This window comes from Schistocerca americana, chromosome 7 (assembly GCF_021461395.2).
Source record: "Schistocerca americana isolate TAMUIC-IGC-003095 chromosome 7, iqSchAmer2.1, whole genome shotgun sequence".
Lineage (NCBI taxonomy): Eukaryota > Metazoa > Arthropoda > Insecta > Orthoptera > Acrididae > Schistocerca > Schistocerca americana.
In genome coordinates this window covers 424845207-424870613 of record NC_060125.1, presented here as the reverse complement: position 1 = coordinate 424870613, position 25407 = coordinate 424845207, and the positions used below count along the sequence as shown (strand labels likewise).

The following is a 25407-nucleotide window of genomic DNA, read 5'->3' as shown; positions in this document are numbered from 1 at the left end:
TTTCCCACCAAACGTTACCTCTCTCATTCAGGCCATGGGTCAGGGCATTCTGGAATGTCTAAAACAAAAGTATCGATGGTGATTGCTACAGTCAATCCTGCATTCCGAAGACAGCAAAAGCATTGTAGGAGCTTTGAAGAAAGTGACTTTGAAGGACGTCATGTACTGGATTAGCGAATCTTGGAGTGAAATAAAGTCAGACACAATTACTAATTCATGGAGGAAAATTCTACAGGAAAGTATGCCAGACACAGAAATGGAAGATTTAGCAGATGAAGACGATTAACCATTGTGTCATTTAATCTGAAGATTGCTAGGGTGTGAAGAGGTAGAAGAGGTGGAAGAAGGTTAGTGGTTAAATTCGGATGAACAGTTGGAAGTGACAGACTCTTCTATAATTGACATGGTTAACATTCCATTGCAGTGTGAGAGTGATGAGGATGACGAGGCAGATGCTGCACCGATGATGAGTCACACCGATGGCTACGCTGTTCTCGAGGCCGCCATATGCTACATGGAACAACAGCCAGAGGCGACACCAACTTACCTACTGCTCCTGAGATGGTGGCGTGACATTGCTGCGAGGAAACACTGCAGCTTCGCCAAACAAAAGACACTTCACTATTACTTGTCTAAATAAATAATTATTGTTATTCTGCTAATGCAAATGCATGTGTAAATACTTTTATTTTAATAAAGTTCATATTTTAACCTGTATTACTCGCAATATCATAATATTTCTTTTTCCCATTTAAATTTCGATAGTCCGAGTTTTCGATAGTTCGAGGTGGTTCTGGTCCCGTTCACCTTGAACTATTGAGACTCTACTGTACCATACATAGATTAGTGTTTCAGGTGCCTAAGGCTGCACTCCATGAAGAGCTACATCCTAAGGCAAAGGTCAAAATAAGAAAGACAAAAAATGGTAATAGTTGTTTTCTCAAGAATAAGAACATACATTCACAGTTTGTGCTATCCCCCCCACCCCTGTAGGCTCAATCAATGGAGTTCAGAGAAAGAAAGGGCCAGTGGAACACAAAAAATTAATTACTATGAAATGTCAGATCAAGACTGAGGTATAGTGCTAAGCAGTACTTCAGTATAGTATACCATCCAATCCAGTCACTTCTATTATGTATGTATACACACACAGTTTATATTTTTTTAGTTAAACTTGAAACAACTGTTCTTGAAGATATTTATAACTACATGTAGAAAATAACTGAAGCTTAGGTAAAACTTCATAAAATTATGTGTACAACTTTTTGTAATGTAAACAGATGTCTCATCTGTCATCTTCAGTACAAAGTGAAATGGAATAATTTATATAAAATAATATGAATTGCCATAGGAAATTACTACAATTGGAGGTAAATGAAATTATAGTTTAATTATGTTCAAAATTAATAATTTAGACAATTAATTGTTAAAAATGCAATATAAATTTTGCATGAAGGAATGCAAATTTATGAAGTTTCACTGTGGAAACTCTAATTATGTTTTGTCATGTGTGCTGTGGTTTGTTTACATCATTGCACAATTATTGTTTGCAATTATGAATCAACTAATATTTTACTGTCAAAAATGCATGTATTGATTTACATTTGGTGAACATATTTATACTTTGACAGCTGCACTCAAGAATTGAGTTTGTGGCAATATCAACCACCAGTATTAACACGACACTGATCAATTTATTGACTGCAGCAACTAAGGACATGGTTTGTCTGTAGCTTAAGCTCATGATCTTTGATCACCAGTTACTACTTGTCACTCAAACTGTGCGTATCAGGTGAGTGTTTCTTGTATACGATCAGTTTATGTTCACAGCAATAAAGTGTGGAATACTTTGCCAAACGGTAGATATATTATTCTACTTGACCCCAGCCACCTGTTATTCCCAAATTGGCGACCCCAGACCACAGCACATCTGCCACATACTTAATGGACACACAAACTGCTGTCAGGATAATGGACACAGTGACCAACAGAGAACTTTCTTCCACTTCCCCATACGCACACCCTCATCCCCACATGGCATCAGCCACCATCTCACACCACAATGAAGCAGATCTACCCACCTCCTACAGAACACCAACTTGAGCCAACACTTGTAAGCCACCATACAATCCCACAAAATGCCACTCTTCAGATGCTCTAACAATTGTTCAGCCACCCCATGAGACTTGTGCTATAACATCAGGCTCTCAGGTGACAAATTCATTCCTACCTAGTGGCAGAGCTCAGCTGGCCGAGTCATGCCAGAACATTCCCAGTCTCCCAACAGCATGGCATACGAGCAATCAGGTTTTGCATACTTCCACTCCCAAATCTAATCAATAATAACCTATGGACACCTTCCCCACAACACTTCAACAGTAACGTCTACACCTCTTAAACTGCCTCCATTCCCAGTAGATCAACCTCATACCTGATTCGCTATCACTGAATCAGTAGTCACCACGCATAACACGTTTAATGACACATTGAAGTATATGTTTTGTCTGTGTCACTTAGGCAAACATACCATCATGGTTAGCAACATCATGTTGTCTCCACGTAAATTTAACAAGTCCAAGGTAGCCAAAACAGAGTTGCTCCTGAGACTACGCAAGACCCCCTAACAACAAAATTCAAGCCACCCATGTGGAACAATTAAATGGATGACCACCTTCACAGCCATGGCACCTTTTATGGTCCACAGTGGATCCATCACAAATATTTGAGATTTCACTGCAGTCATGTGGTCAAAAAATTGTCATGTGAAATCCAAACTGTGCTAATATGCAATGAAGGACTCCCATTGGACCATAGATTACAGTTAGCAGAGAGCATATATGCTTTGCAAAATGGTCACTCACACTACTCAGAAGCCACTGGCACTACATATTGCAGTCAGCCACATTACATACCGAGTTGGCAGATGGCTTCTGAATGACACCAACTCTTCTGAGATTACCTGATGTGCTCAGCATGGAGCAGCAGTAACCATGTTTCTCACTCCAGGACACCACCACCAAACAGTACCAACCTCTTGCAGCAAGGTCCTCCAACATGTCATGCATGGAGCAATGGCGGCCATCGTACCAAACCTTCCCAGCAGTCCATAACCAACTGCTATTGGACCTCCCTGACAGTGCCCAACACTGCCACAGCCAGTTATCAACCCCAGCTGGCCAAACAACACGCCCCCACAGCTGACAACTACATACAGCACAGCACCATCCACACCTTGGCATATGGACAACAAACGACAACTGTGCAGTGGTGCTGGTTTCACACCTACTTCAGCAACATCACACACAAGTATTCCCAGTGCTGCCAATACCCAAACACCTGACCTTCACTAGGCGTCAGAGGCTGCAGCATCAACAAAGTTTGCCACACACTATACCAAACCAGCTTGTCTCCCACACCAGTCAACAATAACAACACACCAAACAGCACATTTTGGTGGACTCAGGGTTGGAAATCAGTAGGGTCCTGAATACCGCTCTATCCTCCCATGCCCCCTACTCTGCACATACACTGCAAGCAACAAATGAATCAATCACTGCCATTTACGCAAGCACCACCTGTGACATTTACCTCAGCAATCGCCAACATTTCACATGGACATTTCTTTGTGCCAGTGTCAACAAACCACTGGTTGGGGCTGATTTCCTATGGCAATTTCATCTCTGCCCAGATTTATGAGAAGGAGTACTGCTCTGCAGACCAAGCAATGTCACCATCAAGGGCACCATCAGACAACCACCGGCCCCAGCCCCATGACAACACAAGGACACCTGCCTTTCAATGTATGCAGGCTCCAACTGCTATGATCCTCTATTGAAAATCAACTGACAGCAACCAACCAACATTGACACAAGGGAAGAGCCTTCTGCATTCACATCAAAACTAGCTAGTGGAGGGAGAATTACAACTTAGGACCTTTCAGTCCTTCCCTATCACCACCGTGCAACAATTACCACCACAGCACAACCTGGCAGACATATGGCAAAAAATGGTAAAGGACCTCCACACCAGAATGTAGAAATTCTCTGCCAATCCTTGTTCCAAATATCATCACCTTGATGAATCATTGACCCAGATGTTACTTACCCTCGACTTCACGAACACTACCAGTGACACACACACACACACACACATAACATCACCACCACCACCACCACCACCACTACCAGCATCATCATCATCATCATCATCACTGCAAACAAGCATTGGATACAATCCAGTGTTGCACTGATCTTCTTGAGTGTTTGTGGTCATCGCCTCTCACAAACAGCAAACAACCACCTTTGACTAACACTGTGAATGAACAGGTCAGGGCCAGCAAAACAAGTGACAGTGCAGTCAGTTTTTATGCAACAAGTGAGTATGACAGTTATGTCTGTCCCCCTGTATATCCAAATCTCTTCCCTGATAAAAGACCTTACTAATGGCACACTGCACAGAATTATAACAACAGAGGGACTGCTTGTGTCTCCCAAAGAGGACCACCTCTCCCCCAAGAAATGGCAAACCACTGAAGCAGCTGTAGACGAGCTGCTTAACTCTGGCATTATCTGCCCTTCAAATAGCTCTTGGGCTTCACTTCTACATATGGACTGAAAAAAGAGTGATACTTCTCGAATGTGCATACCAATGGTGACTGAAGACATTGCAAAAACTGCCAGTACACCCCTTCAGGTTATTTGAATACTTATTCATGTCATTCAGACTAAAAAATGTGGCTCAAAGATGGCAGCAATTCATGAGCTCCACCCTACACAAATTCCAGTTCTGTTCCCATTATCTGGACAATGTACTGATATATTCCACTACACTCCAAGAGCATGAAGACCACATATGACAAGTTTTTTATACCCTAGAACATCTAGGTGCAGTCGTCAACACTTAAAAGTGTCCCTTGCATCACCAGAACCTAACATTCCTAAGATATTTCCAGAATGAAATTTACACTCTGAAGCAGAGTGTGCACTAATATGAAACTTCATAGCAGATTAAAACTGTAGGCCTGACTGAGGCTCAAATGCGGGACTTTTGCCTTTTGTGGGCAAGTGCTCTACCAACTGATCTACCCAAGCATGACTCATGACCCGTCCCCACAGTTTCTTCCAGGAGTGCTAGTTCTTCAAGGTTCGCAGGAGAGCTTCTGTGAAGTTTGGAAGGTAGGAGATGAGGTACTGGCAGAATTGAAGCTGTGGGGACAGGTTGTGAATCATGCTTGGGTAGCTCATGTGGTAGAGCACTTGCCCATGAAAGGCAAAGTCCCGAGTTCAAGCCTCGGTCTGTCACATAGTTTTAATCAACCAGGAAGTTTCATTCCAAGGATATTCTGTCATTAGCAGGGATCATACCAACAGAAGAGAGGAAGAAACTCATGCAATTCACTCCCAAGCCCACTACCTACAAGGAGCTATGCAAATTTCTGGGAATGGCAAATTTCTATTGATACCATATTGTGCAGGCATCCAAAATCCAGGCACCCCTCACCAACACCCTTTCCAGAGCCAACACCAAAGGCATCCAAGCTGTTCTGTGGTCACAAGGAATGTCACAGGCTTTTGAGGCAATAAAAGGGCTACAAGGGCTGTGAACCTGACTTACCACTCACCAATGGCCCACCTGTCAATCACTCACTGCTGATGCTAGCGACACTGCCATCAGCATTTTTCTACAGCAAACAGTTAACGACATATGTCAACCCTTGCACTTCTTCACATGTAAACTGAACAGATTGCAAAAGTTGTGAACTGCATACAACCATGAACTGCTCGCCCTCTATGATGCAGTAAAGTATTTTAGACAAGATGTTGAGGGATGCCCTCTCATACTTTTCACTAACCACTGTCCCTTCACACATGCCATTCAGTATCCTAGTTCAGATGTATCACCCTGCCACTACAGCACCTTCACCTGATAGTTCAGGGGGTGAGGAAGGACTGTTTGTGTACAAAACATTCCATATCCACACCACCAGTACCCTAATCGACTATCTGAGCTTAAGTTCATGCTCTTTGTTTGCCAGTTCCCGGTGGACTCTCGAACTGTGTGTATTGTGTGAGTGTTTCTTGTTTATGTCCAGTTTATGTTCACAGCACTAAAGTGTAGAATATTTTGCTGAGGTGTCTGTATATCATTCTACTTGATCCCTGCCACCTGTTATTCCCACAAGTTCATGCCAATAGGGTACACAATGGAAGAGTGCATAGCAGTACAGTGCAGCACATTTTGCCTGCTGAAGAAGTATGCATTCACATGGAAGTTTGTACAACACTGTGAAAGTCAAAACTGTATTCTCTAGAAAGAACAATATTGTCAGAAATTATTCTGTAAATAAATTACAAAAGTGAATTCTAAATGAACTTGGAGTTCTTATTCTGTCCCCAAACTCCAAAGTTTAGATGCCTGAATATCTCCAACTATTCATGCTAAAAAGCAGTTAAGTACCAATCACAGATGTAGAATTGCCTTCTATAAAACTTTTATATTGTAAATCTACTCCCTTAACTATTAGAAGCATTCACAATTAATTAACTAAAATTTTTTAACTCATTTAAAGTTTGTTGTAATGAAAATATAATTTAAGGTTTGTTGTAATGAAAATATAATTAGAGTCAGGAAGGTTACATAGATATAATGCTGTAATTCTAATTAATCAGTTCTTTTTGTAGTGTCTTCAAGAACAGATTGTTTCATACAGACAAACCATCAAAGAAACTAGGTAAAGGCAATTCTGAATAAACATTTTTGAGAATAATGCTAAAATACATGTTTTTGTTTAGTTCTGATGATAAACAATGATGCACTGAAACACTTATTACTTGTGATAAATGATAACTGCAGATTATTATACTTACCCTGCCAGATACAAATGCACTTGTAACAATGGGAGTAATAATTCCAGGAATGTTGGTGCTCGTTAGTGCAAGACCAGCTGCACTTCCATACGATTCCGGGAATAGATAAAGGTGATTCATATAGGAACCACCATATATAGCACAGCGAGCCACCATAGTCATGACAAATAGGGCTATTATTGCTGTTACATTGCAATTAGCAAGGGTTACACCAAGGAGGAACAGTGGAGTTCCAATACAGGCTGTAAGACAAAAGTATTTCTAATATCAGATATCTTCTTTGCACTATCTACAACACAAAAGCCTACTGAGAGAATGATCTTGTACAGTCAAAACTACTTTATTACAAAATATGGAAATAATATCTACAAAACTTCCATAAACTGAAGTAAATAACTACTGCCATTAATATACTTGTAATTAACAGTTTGAAATTTTACTTGTCTTCATGTGTTTTGAGTTCCTTTGATAACAAACATCAGGAATAAAGTTTTTATACCATTCCTTTAAAACCCATAATTCTATATTCAGTAATGCTTCTTCATGAATTTAGTTATGACCTATCTATAGGTAGTAAATACAAAATTAAAAATTGTATGGTGCATTTCTTTCGGTCATGGCAGATAATTTTCATATTGCATGTGGGGTGTATTTTTCCTTCTTTTCCTGCTGCTGTTTATTTTGTAAGATTTGTGGTGGGTCTTACATCAGCACTAGTGAGAAGTTGCGTCCCTGGCTGATATGACGGGGCAATATTTTGCCGACCACAATACACCACCAGATGAAAGTAGTATTACCTTCATCCTCTTTTCTCAGAGTAGTTTTTTTCTTTTTTGGTGGTCCGGATCCTTCCATGCCACCTCCCTGTCAATCCAACTGCAGTGAATATCCTTGGAATGCTTCCGCAAGTTCTCTCTATTGCACTACTAAATAAATAGGCACACTTCTCACAAACAGGAGTATACTTTGCCCACAATTTTCATTATTACTTTTCACAACACAACTAACAATTGCCACAGTAATACCACTCTCATGAGTACATTAAAACTTCCATACATACATTCTGTAGGACCTGAGAGAAAAATAAGAAAAATAAATACCACTCAATTGTTCAATATGCCCTTGTTGGTGCATCTTTTACTCCATGGCTCTCAGATTCAGGCACTTGCTGCACCATAGCACAAATGACTCCTGGATGACCAGTGGTTGTAATACCATTTTTACTGGTCTCCTTCTTACCAGCTCCACCACTGCTCCATGTTCACTGCATACAAGAAAGGAAAACACACAGTTTCCATTTCCCAGTACATTTATCCTTATTCAGTTTACTCATGAGTGTCTTGTTGATGGCTTTCCAGTGGTGTGTTGTGATGTTTGCAAATAACCCAAAACACTACACATGTTAATAATCATTTGAAAGTAAACTAAATTTTGTGGGCATTATATTGCTTACATGGGTCCCACATTATTCTGCTCAATAATAAGGCATTGGTTTACTGTCTATTGTGAAATTCATGCACTGCTGTCTCTTTTCTGCAAATCTGCAATAATTAAAGATCTCTTTCAGTTCCACTTTCTCCATTTCATTTACTTACCTGCCCATGTATGAACATACATATTAACTATGTTTCCATACTCTGTCCATCATAAAGCTCTGTGTGCTACTATATGTCAATGATACTATTATTTTTACCCCACAGGTAATCCTGAAGAGTGACTGTTGTCATATATTTTGTCACTAAAAGAATTTATACAGTTTCTTCCTTTATTTAAGTCTGACAACTATATCTTTGGACAGTTCCAATAAAAACTTTCTCTCTTATTTAGATCAATGATCACAACATTCCCAGTCTTTATTTCTTCTACTTTTTTATATCTACTGCTCAGTATCACCTAATGTGTCGTCACTTCACATCAAACTCTTCTGCACCCTTTGGTCAGAAATCATAAGAAAAATGAAACTTCCTGACATATTAGAACTGTTTAGGAACCAAGTCTTGGTCCAGTGCAAAATTTTAATCTGCCAGGAAGTATTGTATCAGCTAATACACTACTGCAGAGTGAAAATTTCACTCTGAAAACAACCCCCAAGCTGTGGCTAAACCATGTCTCTGCAATACCTTTTCTTCCAGGAATGCTAGTCCCACAAGTTCCACAGGAGAACTTCTGTGAAGTTTGGAAGGTGGTAGATGAGGTACTGGCAGAAAAAGACAGGTCATGGCTGCTGCTTGGCTAGTTCTGTTGGTAAAGCACTTGCCTGCGAAAGGAAAAAGTCCTAAGTTTGAGTCTCAGTCTAGCACAGTGCTTTGATCGGCCAGGAAGTTTCATATCAGTGCATGTGCTGCTACAGAGTGAACATCTCATTCGTAGTAAAAAAGAAGCTCACAAAAACAGATCAAAGTCTCCTATTGAACATGGTGTGACTCTACTACCCACAGATCTATATCTACATCCATACTCCGCAAGCCACCTAACGGTGTGTGGCGGAGGGTACCTTGAGTACCTCTATCGGTTCTCCCTTCTATTCCAGTCTCGTATTGTTCGTGGAAAGAAAGATTGTCGGTAAGCCTCTCTGTGGGCTCTAATCTATCTGATTTTATCCTCGTGATCTCTTCGTGAGATATACTTAGGAGGGAGCAATATACTGCTTGACTCCTCGGTGAAGGTATGTTCTCAAAACTTCAACAAAAGTCCGTACTGAGCTACTGAGCATCTCTCTTCTAGAATCTTCCACTGGATTTTATCTATCATCTCCATAATGCTTTTGCAATTACTAAATGATCCTGTAATGAAGTGTGCTGCTCTCTGTTGGATCTTCTCTATCCCTTCTATCAACCCTATCTGGTACAGATCCCACACCGATGAGTAGTATTCAAGCAGTGGGCGAACAAGTGTACTGTAACCTACTTCCTTTGTCTTTAGACTGCATTTCCTTAGGATTCTTCCAATGCATCTCAGTCTGGCATCTGCTTTACCGGCGAGTAATTTTATATGGTCATTCCATTTTAAATCACTCCTAATGCCTACTCTCAGATAATTTATGGAATTAACTGCTTCCAGTTGCTGACCTGCTATTTTGTAGCTAAATGATAAGGGATCTATCTTTCTATGTATTTGCAGCAAATTACACTTGTCTACATTGAGATTCAATTGCCATTCCCTGCACCATGCGTCAATTCGCTGCAGATCCTCCTGCATTTCAGTACAATTTTCCATTGTTACAACCTCTCGATATAATACAGCATCATCCATAAAAAGCCTCAGTGAACTTCTGGTGTTATCCACAAGGTCATTTATATATACTGCGAATAGCAACGGTCCTATGTCACTCCCCTACGGCACACATGAAATCACTCTTACTTCGGAAGACTTCCCCCCATGAGAATGTCTTTCACTTCATATTTTCATTACGCTACATTAAGAGCTACAAACTGTTTTTCTTGCATTCTTTTGTGAGCACTTGAATTGTTCACAGTTGGTATTTTAACTATTATTAACATTATGTGAATGAAGGGTTAAATGAAGTACTGTAAGTTCCATAGTAAGCCCATTCTATATCATGAGAAATTTTTGACTTCCTTTCTTGTCTTTATTCTATAGCAATCTGTTTCTGAAATTTGTATGTCACTCATTGCTTCATTCATTGTTTTCCATAGCGTCTATCAAGAAACACAACCTTCATGGCTGTGAAATGAATCAAGATATACATTAACATGGGACAAAGATACTACAGAAACTAAATCTGTATATTGGACTAACTTCATTCATTCATTGTGTTCTGTAGAATCTATCAAGAAGCTGAACTTTCACAGATGTGGAATGAGTCAAGATAGGCACTGACATGAGACAGAGACATCACAGAACCTAAATCTGTCTATTGGATAACAATAAACTATCACTATACTGCCTATTGCTATTCACACTAAATTTAATCGAGTGAAATAGTGAGAAAGCTATTTTGGAAAAAAGCAGCTTCCTCTGAAGTTTTATTACATACCTGCTGTTTATCTGCTCTTAACAGCTTTGTATTTACTTGATTATGGTGGTATTTTTCAAAGAAAATATTTTTACATCTATAAATACAGGGACTTATTTTCAGTACACAATCACTTGAATACCTGCCAACAAAAACATTGTAACCCTCACTTTTCTAGAATGCGGAGTTTTCACACATAAATGTTGTATCTGGTCAGAATGAGCCATGTATGAAGTTAAGTTGGCAAACATGTACTTAAGTAACTTTTTTCTTTTGTTGTAATTTTGCTGTGGGTCGCTCAGGTGCAGAAATGTTGTAACAATGAAGGAGGAAAGTTATGTGTTGCTAAGTCGGAGTACAAGCAAAGATAAAACAGGGGATGGAACACAAAATTAAATATAATAAATGGAAGAAGAATGAGAAGAAATACAAACAGAATTTGTGGTAGACATATTTGGCCCACAGTAAAAAACCAGTGCCTGGGAAAATCTCTGCTGAACAGGCATGTGAAAAATGTTATACGTTGGCCTAACAAAATCAATCAAAAGTATACACATATGACACCAGGCAAAAACTGAACCTTCACAATGAGTCTGTAAACACAGCTTCCCAGACAAAATGGAACACTGAAGACTGGCAAAAACTTTACAATAAGGTTCCACATCACATCAAGACAATAAAAGAAACATAAAAATTCAAAGGGGCTCACTTTGTAAAACTAGAATTTAGTCTCTTGGAGGAAATATTATCTTGAAAGATAACATACCTACTGCATCCCACATCCTCATTGTTGTAATAATGCGCACACCTTTCTGCGTACATTTGCGTGTCAGATAGCCATATATACTGCAGCTGATCCACCCGAACAGGTAGGGCAATGCTGACACAAGACCAGCCTGGAACATAGTTCAACATAACAGACCAACATCTCAAAGTAATGCCTAGATTTTTATTTAATGTGTAGATTTGTATTCTATTTTGAAATAGCAGTGCACTTACTTGATCCAGATCATAGTGGAGTATTTTCTCCATGTAAGTTGGTAATTCAGATAATAATGTGTAGTTCACCCATCCAATCCCAAACATTACAAAACAATGCGCCCACATTGGAGGATTTGACAAAACCATAGGCCATGGATTTCCAATTTTTGACTCCTGGAAATATCAGAATACTTCACGTAGTAAAAGTTGACAATCTTTCTCTCAATGTACTCATCCATTTGTGAGTGGTATTTTGTGAATTCCACTAGGAATTTAATGAGCATTGTTCCCTGCATTCTTTTCAATCATTTTTCTTTGGTAAATGCTGCCTCAGCTATTTAAACTCTGTCTCTACCAATGATTAGTTTCAGTCTAGATACTGATTCACAAGTGGAGTTCATTCAATTACTACACTTCACAAATTAAAATGATATAAGGCAATCTACCTTTGGCACTGGATAGTTTGAACTGCAAAAAGACAGTAACCAAATGAACTTCAATTGGGTATGGGAAAATATCCAAAACCAGTCATGGGAATAAACAGAAATTAAGCAGATGCAGTAATATTTATGGATATTGATGCTTATTATTAGAAGACATATACCATAAACCATATTCACAATAAATGCTATGCTGTTGAATTTGTTTTTATCATGCTTCTGTCTATGTAGCTCTCTAGTGTCCTGCCAGATGCGGTCTTTTATGAAACATGATATTTTGCACTGTACCCAACCGTCATCTTCAGGTGATACCTGTAGAATGAGCATCTTTGCTACATTGCACCTGGTTTATACCATTATTGCTCCCCCACCCTCAGTGTACTGCCACATGTCCTTCACTTCCACTAAACCAGCAGTATTTCTTTCCGATGTCCCTTCTCAAAGATAACAAACTGTTGAAGGTTCAAACAACAGTCATTTACATACGAATAAAAGTTCCATGACTTTTGGTATGGACTCCAGTAATTACAAGATGGAAACAATGCACTAATTGTTTGACACCTCCACATGAAGGTCTTAACACCCTGCTCCTGGTCCAAAGGTCCAGCTTAATCTCCAGTGCTTACTTAAATCCTTAAACAGAGCTTAGATCTTCATCTGAATTTACCTTCTTTCATTCCACAGGCTTCTGAAAATTCTGAAACCAAACTGTGTGGGGAAGTCCCATTGAAACTGATTGCTGTCCCACTGAGCACATCTCCACCCTGCACTGTCAGCATTTTTAAGAAGGTATATCCAAAAGTAGCCATTTCAACAACTAACGTGTTAGAAACTTAGTTCAGACATTAAAATTTCTCAGTTCTTTGCTAAAACACTAAACTAATCAACAACATCTAAATTAGTAATGCAAATACAAAACAATATACAGGATGGTGCTGCTTGCTACAAAAAAGTCTTTCAGTATCAAAATAATATATGATGCAGGAATAATAGCAAAGTCATTTGGGATGTTACTAAGCATGAAACTAGAAAAGATAGACACAAGTATATTAGCATACAAATCAAATATGGGATTAGAGTAATAGAAAATTGACAAATTTTGTAAATAACTGTTACTATGGTGCTGCAGAGAAATTGCAACAAAATCTACCTAAAACATATGTAGCACCCACAGTAAATTACAGTGCAAGCACTGTGGTGTTTCCCATTACAGAACTTTAAATTAAAAAATAAGAAATCAGAAGGCTTAGGAAAGGTTCCAGTTTCTGTTCTGAGAGTGGGCATGGACTGTATACACACACCCTCAAGAAACATAATAAATGTATCATTTAGTTTGTGTATTATCCCAGATATTAGTTGTGTTCTCACTAAGGAAAGGGCAATGCAGATGAAAACTACAGGCCAGTTTTTCTACTTCCAGTGTTTCAAAAATATTGAATCAATCATGAAATATGGACTCACTTTTTTGTATTTTACTTTAGTCAGAAGCATACATATATGATTCTACAAATTCACACTTCAGGTAAGAAATTGGAATGAATTCACGCATATACACACAAACAGATTTGAAATCAGACCCAGAAGCCATTATAGATACAAATAAATAAGGACAGTCTTGCCAGCAAAGCACAACTTGGCTTCTGGAGTGGGAGAAGTACAATATTAGCCATAATAGAGCTCACAAAAGGGGTTCTTGAAGCTCCTGATGAGTATGACCATGCTGTAACTATATTCTTAGTCTGTTGACCATAAAATACTATTAAACAATCTAGAAGCGTTAAGTGTAAGAGGAATAGCAAATGAGTGATTCCAGTCTGAGAATAATAAATTGGTGGTTCCTGTCTTACCTGGAAAATAGGGTGCAAAAGGTAGAGATGGTTCACACGCCTATTGATTATAAATTTTTAATAAAACAATTGTCAGATAAGAAATTTCTTAATATACAGTGCTCTGCTAAACTTAAGGGGAGTTAGAATGGAAAAAAAGTTTTTTTTTCACATTTTCAGATTTTTATCTCATTATAAAATTTCCAATTTTCTGAATAAAATAATATATATATCACTTATAAACTCACATGGGAAGCATTTTATTTTATTTTTTTAAATATAATCTACACCAGTTGAAAATGTTAAAATTTTTACGTGCATTACTTCAAGACCTAATAAAATCGGTAATTTTTTATATAAAAGGCTGTGGATTGTTGTGTTATATAGTCATGTCCAGAAGAGGATGGGCACCAGGTTGAGGAAGTTGACATAAAGTTTGAGAGACAAGAAACTTTCTTATGGTAAAACCATAAGAGACCAGCTGACAGACAAAATGATTAATGAACTACAGCAGTATTATGGGATGGCCATTAGAAATAATACTGAGGATTGGTTGAAAATGAAGCAGGCAGTATGGGCTACCTTCTTCCACAGACTGTCAACTGATGAAAAACCAGTACACCACTTTGCCCTCCTGGGCCTGATTCATGGTGCAATACCACAATGCCTAGTACTCAAACAGTTCATACAGCCATAAACAATCCATCCCAACAGCAGCCATGGATATCATAAAATCTATTTACAGAGACTTGACAAATCCTGAATTACTGAAGAAGTGTCAGACTCAAAATCTCAATGAGTCATTCAGTAATCTTATATGGACTCGCTTACCACAAAATGTTTTTGCTGGAGTGAAGACAATAAAGAGGGGGGGGGGGGGGGATCAGTGATGCTGTTATTGCTTTTAATGATCGCAGCATTGGTAAGGTAAAAGTGCCACAGCATATGGGAATTAGTCCTGGAGCAAACTGCATCAGAGAACTTGAATGGATGGATATGGTTCGCATTGATAAAGCAGAGTATACAGCACAGTTGGTCACTAAGGAGGAGAAAAGAAGAAAAAACTTGGAAAACGATCAAGAGGATGATATACAGAATAGTGCAGGGTGCTTCTGAGTGACTAAAAATAAAAAATTAAGCATATAGTAAGTGAGTTACAGTCTTTTGTAACCTTAGAAGCTGTTCCTGAAAATTTACATTTTGTTTTGCATTTTTCCCTAAATCTCAGAAGCCACTTCGAGTAGAGTATTCAAATTTTCAGGGAGTAATAACATACATATCCTGAGTCTACTGAACTAAAAGAAGAACGTAATGATATGTTAAAATTATTTAGGATAACGTAGAGAAAAGTACAAAAAATTTGAACTTTGTAATTAAAAAATTGTATTTCTGAAAGCAGTGCTGAAATGTAATTATTGTAGTTAAGTAGACTCAGAACATACAGTTTAATGTCCTGTAAAAGTTTCATGTCAATGGCTACAGTGATTCATGAAATACAGGGAAGCCAAGTCACTAAATTTAACATTGTCAGGATAGGGTGATCCGACTCCCCTTAAAGTCAAGGTAGATAAAGTACTATAAAATATTAACAACTCAGTGAAAATGAATGAAAGAGCAGCAGCATGTCACCAGAGGTTTCGTGTCATGCACAGGTAGCTGGACACAACATTGTGTGAGGTCAGTGTGATCGTAGTGCCAACTGAGGCTGACCCCGCAACTTGTGACAGTTGAAGGAATGGGCGAAGACACTGTGTGTCAGTCACTGAACAGTTATGGTGTACTTTGGTAGTGTTCCTCATTACAATGTGGCCAGACACAACCACTGATTGACTTCATGTGGGGAAGAATCATCAGAAAACTAGAAGAAGGACCAAGTGTGATGAGAACAGCCCACGTAATTGGTGTTGCTCACAGCATTGTCTTGCATGGATGGGGAGTATTCCGACCAACAGATACTGATGCCTGAAGGAGAGGAGGTGGCTGACTAAGATCAACTATAGCAGCATATGAGTGCTGCACTGCAAAACAGGCAAGAACTAATCCATGTCAACAGGTGGTGCAATTGCAACCACATTTAACACAACTGCAAGGCATGCAATCTCTTGCTCCAGTCAAAGAATGACTACATGAGGGTGGTCTCTGCCAGATGATCACTATATTCATTGTGTTCTGTTAAACCACACATCAGCGACACCATTTTCAATGGGGCCAAGAGCATAGGAACTGGACCAACAAGGAGCAGGGTCGCATGCTCTTCTCATATGTGAACAGATTGAGTTTGAGTAGTTATTCTGGATGTACCATGAAACTCTGAGAGTTTGGAACACATAATGCACTCAGGAACACTGTTGGATATGATCTTGTTGGTGGTTCAGGTATATGTTGTGGGTATTATGTTGCATGGTTGCATGGTCGTACTGACCTCCAAATCTTTAAACATTGTACTCATTGGTCAATGATATTGTGACATTCTACTGCTTCTCCGTGAGCCTTTTTAGGGTGCATTCATCCCTGACTTCACTTTTACGTTGTCTAGGGTAATCTATCTGTTAAGGCGACTAATGGATTTTGTACCTAAAGATTATGTTAGAATATCCTATCTCTCATTCTTCCAAAGCATAATAACCTATGGTATCATTTTATGGGGAAACTCCAGTTGTGTGTGTGACATCCTTCTACTGCAGAAGAAAGCTATTAGGGTAATTACAGGCTCATCATATAAGGCACACTGTAAACCTTTGTTTTCTGAGCAAAATAATTTGACAGTAGTAAACCTATATATATACTAGAAGCTAACCGAAGCTAAACGCAGGGAAAATATACATTGCTACAACACTAGGATGAATAGATGTACTTATATTCCATTCCACAGACTCTCAAAATTACTGAACAGTTACGAATTAATGGGGCACAAATTATTTAACAAACTTCCACTAGCTATGCAAGATTTACCAGAGCAACCACTCAGACAAGCACTGTATGACTGGTTAGTTGCCCACCCATTCTACGACATAAAGGATTTCACCAATTGTAATATTATACTGTCATAACAAACCGATTACTCTTTTGCTACAGGAATTATATAGTAATATAAGTATGACTTTGTAGGATTTCAACGTGAATTATATTGTATTATATGTATGACCTTGTCAATTGTAATATTATACTGTAATAACAAATCTATTGCTCTTTTGCAACAGGAATTATATTGTTATAAGTATGACTTTGTAGGATTTCATCAATTATAATATTACACTGTAATAACAAACCTATTGTTCTACTGCAACATGAATTATATTGTATTATATGTATGACTTTGTCTATTGCCTTAATGGCCTAACGACAATAAAATTATTCTATTCTATTCAAAACAATAACAGCATTCACTGGCAACACTATAGCAGAGATTATGGTGGCTGCTTTACCATATCAATGATACAAGAATTCCTTTCATCAGCCACATTATAGAACTTTACACATGGTATGTGTTCTATACCATAATTTTATTTGTTAATAGTGTGCTTTTGAATATTCCGCTAAACTGTTGTTTGCATTTTATGTGCAATGTTTTGGTGACCAACGCAGCTGTCTTCTTCAGGAGCTGTGAGTTTTTCTGCTATGTGTACTCGCGTCTGGACTCCAATCAGACTGTCAGACTGTTTGGAGTCCAGGCAGCAAGTTCATATAACAGCTAAACTCACAGCACCTGAAGAAGACAGCTTTGTTGGTCATTGAAATCTTGTGCATAAAATGTGACAACTCAGCAGAACAGTCAAAAGCAAACTATTAACCAATTGCATCAAGAAAACCCAAGCTATCACATAATTTCATTTGACTCTATCCCATATTTTTTCTGTTTGTTTATCCTTTTACTCATACTTGCCTTCACATTACAAAAATTTCTTCTTTAACTTATCATTTCCTAGATCTTAGTTTCAGTCTTTTCTTGCAAATTATATGCCTTTTTCCCTTTTCCATTTAGGTCTTCCTCCCATTACTTTTTCTATTCAGCATTTCTCCCCAGATGTACATTACTATGATTTTCTTCCAATTTCTTGTTTCATAATTTGAACTGAATAAAGGTTCTCTCTTCCACTTCTGATTTCTCAGTTTTTCAGTATGATTTACTGCATAATTTCCATCTAATTCTGTGTTGTCTCACTCAGGTTGAGGAGTGTAGTCAAGTCTCCATTTTATCCTAATTCTCATTTCTCTGTTTGGACTCTATCTTTTTCCAATAACAGAAACTTATTGCTCCAAAATTTAATGATAAGTTCCATTTTTAGTGTGAAAATAGGCCTTAAAAACTTGCAATCATATGTTTTCCTACACCTACTCTGTTGAAAACTGCAACTGCATTGTTCTTTTCTATATATTAAATTATAAGTGTATTACCTCATCATCAGGCAACTTCTTTTTTTCATCATTCGTCTTTTTACTGTGACCAGTGTTCTCTAGTATATAGTCAAGTTCTTTCTGCGAGATTCTTGGATGACTCTCAGGTTCACTGTACACAAAGTAGAGCCAAGGAATAGTCAGGGAAATTGTAATGCCACCAAAAATGTAGAATACTGAAGGCCATCCCAAAGACTTCACCATTGTTCCAGACAAGGCCATTGAAAGAACAGTACCCAAATAGTTTCCTGCAACAGGAAGAAAACATTATTCATTTTTTCACCTGTAAGCTGACCTTTATATTTCATAACAAATAAACATTAAAAAATCTGTTATGGTGCAACCTGCAGATTTCCAGATAGCTGTCATAATTAACAGCTCACACTAAAGAAGAATGAGTTTAAAATGTAATAACCTTGAGCCATCAGCCTGCTCTTAACACTTTTTATGCAAAACAGAATAATGAATATGTATATGAAGACAGTAACTGTTCTCGAAAGAACAGAATACTGTTGATGACCGTGCAGCTTTTCCCTGGAATAAATGATGACTAGCTGAAACCCTCAGCTGCAGACAGGTGTTGTTGATATACCTCGATGTGGACAGCTGAGAATGTGTGCCCCGACCGGGACTCAAACCCGAGATCTCCTGCTTACATGGCAGACGCTCTATCCATCTGAGCCACCGAGGACACAGATGAATAGTGCGACTTGCACGCTTCCCGTGAGACTCACATTCCAATGAATTACAGAAGTTGAGGAGCTTCTTAAATTTTCATACAGAAACTCGTTTAAGCTTTTTCACTAATATTACAGAATATGATATACATAATATATAATATATAATATTACAGAATATCGAGAACTAAAATCACATCCCCAATATAGTTTTCAACATTATAGCTTTATACCATATTTAATATTTTAAAATTAATTATGTTAATAATAACCTACGATGTCTGATCTAAAAACTCCAGAACTTTGATCACAAAATTTTTCTGTGCTAACCTTTTTTTACTTATTGTGCATGGTCACCTTTGAAATATTCTCCTCCACAACTGATACACTGTTCCTAATGCCATTTGTACTTCTGAAAACAGTCCTGTCATGCCTCTTGCTGGATTGTGCAAAGTGCTTTCTGTGAATTTTCTTTTATCTTGTCTATCTTTGCAAATTTTTGTCCTTTCAATAGTGTTTTCAACTTTGAAAATAAAAAAAGTTCACAGGGACCAGGTCTGGAGAGCACAGAGGATGATGCAGCACAATGATTTCATTTTTTATGCAATAGTCACACACCAACAGGGATGAATGTGAGGGTGTGTTATCGTGATGCAAGAGCCATGAATTGTCTCGTCACATTTCAGGATGTTTCTTTCTCACATTTTCTCGTAGGCATCACAACACGTACCAATAGTACCATCAATTAACAGATTGTCCTTGTATCATGAACTCCTGATGAACAAATCCTTCAAAGTCAAAGAAATCTTTCAGCATAGCTTTGACATCTGACATGACCTGATGAGTTTTTTTTGTCTTGGAGAACATTTCCCAACCAATTGTGAAGGTTGAACCTTGGTCTCAACATAATGACCACAGACCCATGTTTCATCATGAGTTATGATTCTCTTAAGTAACAACTCATCCACATTTGCCAAATCCAAGAGCTCTTCACAGACTGCAAGGAAAAGGTTTTTCTGGTCTTGGGTCATGAGGCGTGGGATGAATTTAGAGGCAACATGATGTATTCTGAGACATTGTGCAGGATTTCATGACATAATCCAACTGAAATTTTCCATTCTTCTGCAACCTCTCGGACAGACAGTCTTCGATTGGCAGGCACAGTTTTGTTGACATTACTGACATGAGCATCCTGAACAGGGGTCTTTTTAACTTCTGTCTGGCCTTTTTCATTGTGTGAACCATTCATAACACCAAGTACAGCTTAAGCACTCACCACCATAGGCTACCTGCATCATTTGGTGTGTCTCTGTAAAGGTTTTCTTGAGTCTCATGCAAAATTTAATGCAGATGCATTGCTCCTCTATCTCTGCCATCTCAAAATTAGTAAACTGCATGACACAACATTCTACTCAATACATTACTGGTCAATAACTAACAGACATACAACGGTGAAACCTCCAGTAGTTACACATTAGACACAGGTGTGTATAGGGATGCCAACCACATTTTGCTCCAACACACCATTGGTGCATAATTACGAATGTTCCATAATTTTCTGAGCAGATGTCATATATTAATGTGTTTACAGTTATCTTTTCATTCCCCCACAAACAGCAAGTCTATCCATCTAATCAGTCAAAAACTCAAACTAGTGTATTGTGCCAAGGACCAAAATTGTACAATAGACTGCCAGAAGAAATAAAAAATGTGAATGATTCCCACACCTTCAGCCAAAGCCTAAAAAATATTTGTAAATAATAGCTACTGCATTGCAAATGAATATTTAAAATAACTATAGACAGTAACTTGATATTCATGAACACTACTATGTAACAATTTGTGACACGATAAAAAAAAGCATAACTAAATACAGGAGCTATAAATACTGTAAGAGAAACGTTTATTTTCATAAGAAATATTGTACAAACATTTGACAACATCTGGACAATGTATATTGTTCTACGTATGAATACATAAATTAAATATGTTGCAGCTCTGGGGTAAGAGAAAAGTGGATGGGAAAAAACTACCAGTAGTATTTAAAGAAAGTAATTAGTGGCAGGAACTATGATAGAATGTTGACTGGAATTATTTACCTCAATGGCTTTTGAAATAAATATCATGAAATCAGATGCTAATGTAGCAGATTACCTGAACAAAGTAAATGCTTCTGAATTGGATCAATTTTGTGTGACACATTAGATTAGATTAGATTTACTTTCATTCCAATTGATCCGTAGTGAGGAGGTCCTCCAGGATGTGGAACATGTCAGAAAAACAACAATACATGACAAATATTTACAACTAAAACAAATAAGCTAATGTACCATTCCACAGGTCCCAAGTTGAATGATCGTCATTTTTTAATGAACACTATATGAAAGTCATTTTACAAATACTAATGCACTGAATTTAAACTAAAAAAGTTTTTTATTTATTTATAAGGTAATAAACATGTAATACAACTACTATAATACTTATTTACAATCGACGCATTACTGCACTGAAATGGTGCAGAAGTTAGATTGTACTTGTACTTACACACACACACACACACACACACACACACATACACACACACACACACACACACACACACACACACACACATATTTACAATGAAACACAATACTGCACTGAAATTGCGCAGAAGTTATATTGTACTTATATATATATATATATATATATATATATATATATATATATATATATATATATATATATATATACAAACCAGTTGGTTTTACTGAGAAATTTATCACTGGAGTAGAAGAAGTTGGCCACCAATAAATCCTTTAGGCTTCACTTAAACTTAATTTTATTGGTTGTTAAGCTTTTTGTGGCTGCTGGCAAGTTATTGAAAATGTGTGTTCCTGAATAATGCACACCTTTTTGTACAAGACTAAGTGACTTTAAATCCTTGTGAAGATTATTCTTATTTCTAGTATTGATTCCATGAATTGAGCTGTTGGTTTGAAAAAGTGATATATTTTTAATGACAAATTTCATTAAGGAATAAATATATTGAGAAGCAGTAGTTAGTATCCCTAGTTCCCTAAACAGGCTTCTGCAGGAAGTTCTTGAGTTCACACCACATATAACTCTTACTGCACATTTTTGTGCTCGGAAAACTTTAGCTTGGCTTGATGAATTACCCCAAAAAATAATCCCATATGACATTATGGAATGAAAGTAAGCATAGTATGCCAGCTTTTTCATTTTTATATCCCCTATGTCTGACAAAATTCGCATTGCAAACAGAGATTTGTTAAGACGCTTCAGAAGTTCTGTGGTATGCTCCTCCCAGTTGAATTTATTATCAAGCTGTAATCCCAAGAATTAAACACTGTCCTCTTCTTCTATCTTCTTGTCATCGTATGTTAGACATATACTGGTGGGACACCCCCTTACAAGTTCTGAACTGCATGTAGTGTGTTTTTTCAAAGTTTAGTGACAAAGAATTGGCTAGAAACCAGTGATTAATGTCCACAAATATTTTATTAGCTGATATTTCTAACACTATGCTCGATTTGCTATTTACTGCAATGTTTGTATCATCGGCAAACAAAACGAGCTTGGTGTCTGGTAATGTTACTGATGAAATGTCATTGATATACACAAGAAAAAGTAAGGGCCCTAAAATGGAACCTTGTGGGACCCCACATGTAATTAGTTCTCAGTTGGATGATGCCTGCTAGTTTAATACATGTCTCTTTCCTAATAACACCCTTTGTTTCCTGCCAGAGATATAAGATTTGAACCATTTTGCAGCATTTCCTGTTACACTATAATACTCTAATTTACTTAAAAGAATATTGTGATTTACACAGTCAAATGCCTTTGACAGATCACAAAATATACCAGTTGCCTGCAATTTTTTGTCTAATGAATTAAGCACATTTTCACTGTAAGTGTAGATAGCCTTCTCAATATCAGAACCTTTTAGAAATCCAAACTGTGACTTTGACAGTATGATATTTGAGATAAGATGGTTATAAAGCCGACTGTACATTACTTTTTCGAAAATTTTTGAGAATGCTGGCAACAGTGAAATTGGACGGTAATTTGATGCTATTTATTTATCTCCCTTCTTAAACAGTGGCTTAACTTCAGCATATTTCAGCCATTCAGGAAATATTCCACTGATGACTGGTTACACAGATAGCTTGATATGTTACTTAGTTCAGAATCACATTCTTCAAATTAACTTTGTTGATATTTCATCATACCCACTAGATGTTTTTGATTTTAAAGATTTTATGATGAACATTATCTCTGTTGGGGTAGTGAGGGTCAAATTCATATTATGGAAGTTGCTTGAAATTTCTGGTCTGAGGTATTCCATAGCAGCATCTACCGAACCTGACAGCCCCATCTTTTCGGTAACAGTTATAAAATGTTTATTAAAAAGTTCTGCAACACTATACACATCTGTCACCAATGTATCATTTACTCTTAATGCTATTTGTTCCTCTTCATGTCTGGTTCTACCGGTCTCCTCCTTCACTATATCCCATATTGTCTTTATTTTGTTATCTGACATGACTATCTTTTCCTTGTAATATATTTGCTTTGACATCTGTATTACAGTCTTTAATATTTTGCAGTATTTCTTGTAATGTGCTATAGCATCAGCATCGGAACTGTTTCGGATTGACAGATACAGTTTTCTTTTTGTTTTACAAGATACCCCTATTCCTCGAGTAATCCATGGCTTTTTTGTAGACTTTGCTCTAACCTTAGTAAGTTTTGGGGGAAAACAGTGTTCGAATAAGGTAAGCACTTTATTAGCAAAAGTGTTATATTTTTCATTCATGCCATGAGCACTGTAAACATCAGTCCAGTAAATGTCTCTGAGGAGTGTCCTCAAATAATCAATTTTTGGCTTATTGATTATCCTCTTGAGCTCAGATTTAACAGATTTTATATCCAGCTCAGTATTAACATTTAACAGAGGGAACTGCATGTCATGGTCTGAGAGGCCATTGACTATTGGTTTTGTAATATAATTTTGTTCATTGGACTTTTCTATAAAGATATTATCAATGGCTGTTTGTGAGTAAGTGGCTACCCTAGTGGGGAACTTTACTGTGGGAATTAAGTTGAATGATAGTGTTACTAGCTCAAACAAGTTCTTATTGGGAGAGTCTTTAAGGAAATCTACATTGAAATCACCAGCAACCACTATTTCTTTGTTTTTGGTTGTTAAATGGGCCAGTACAGCTTCAAGGTCGTTTACAAACAGATTAAAGTTACCTGCAGGTGCTCGATATACACTTAATATTATGAAGGATTTTTTTGTGAAATTCTAATTCTGTTGCACATGCTTCCATATGCTGTTCTAGGCAAAATTTATGAATGTCTATGTTCTTAAATTTATGACAGTTCCTAATGAATGTGGCAACTCCTCCTTTCTCCATTTCTGATCTACAAAAGTGAGATGCTAACCTAAACCCTGTAACACTTAAAAGTTCTATACCAGTGGTCACATGATGTTCAGAGAGGCAGATTATGTCGGCTGGGTTTGAAGGCTCTAATTCATCTATGCAGATAGTTAATTCATTAATTTTATTTCTCAGTCCTCGAATATTTTGATACAATAAAGATAGCTGACATTTCACAGTGACTGAGTTAAAATTTGGTAGAGTTATATCTGCTGACTGTTGAAAATTCTTAACCAATAGCTGTTTATGCTGATGTAATAAGCTGGAATTATGTTTTTTGATTTCTTTCTCAAACTTAAGGTTTGTCTCAGTTCTAACGTCTCTTAAAATTTGCTTTCTTTCTGTCCTCCCTACCCTAAAAAAGGGTCTTTTCTGAACCCTATAACCACTGGTATTTTACCACTCATGACAGTGCCTCCCCCCTTTAACTGTCCTGCTATTTCCCCAGGCAATTTACCCCTTTTGAAAACTTTCAACAATGAGGTTGGAAAACATGATATTATTGTAAAACTCCACGAACAGAAAATGTTACCATGTGGTGATAAGAAAGGTGTGGTCATGTCTAAACATAAGAAGCCCAAAAGAATACATATTTGGAACTATAGTAAATCAGACCTGTCTAGTGCACAGTTATACAGCTAACTTTAATCTAAAGCCCTCTATACTAAGAGAAGCAATGTAAGTCATGAATGACACCACCAATACTTCAATATATTGACGACCATCTGCTTGTAATAAAAAACAGTGTATTAAGTAAATATGACAACAGAAGTGGTAGATAACCGAAAAACTATTTGAT

At 37.5% G+C, this 25407-nt stretch overlaps 1 protein-coding gene across 1 annotated transcript in view; it reads right to left on the bottom strand.

Annotated features, from left to right (window-relative positions):
- LOC124622492 (putative inorganic phosphate cotransporter) overlaps positions 1-25407 on the bottom strand; it is a 72688-nt gene that overhangs the window by 6272 nt on the left and 41009 nt on the right. Inside the window, exons 5-8 of the mRNA XM_047148206.1 lie at positions 18485-18732; positions 11842-11997; positions 11609-11738; positions 6867-7108 (exon numbers count right to left, since the gene is read on the bottom strand). Coding sequence (XP_047004162.1) covers positions 6867-7108; positions 11609-11738; positions 11842-11997; positions 18485-18732 — 776 coding nt within the window. The remainder of the gene's footprint in view (positions 1-6866; positions 7109-11608; positions 11739-11841; positions 11998-18484; positions 18733-25407) is intronic.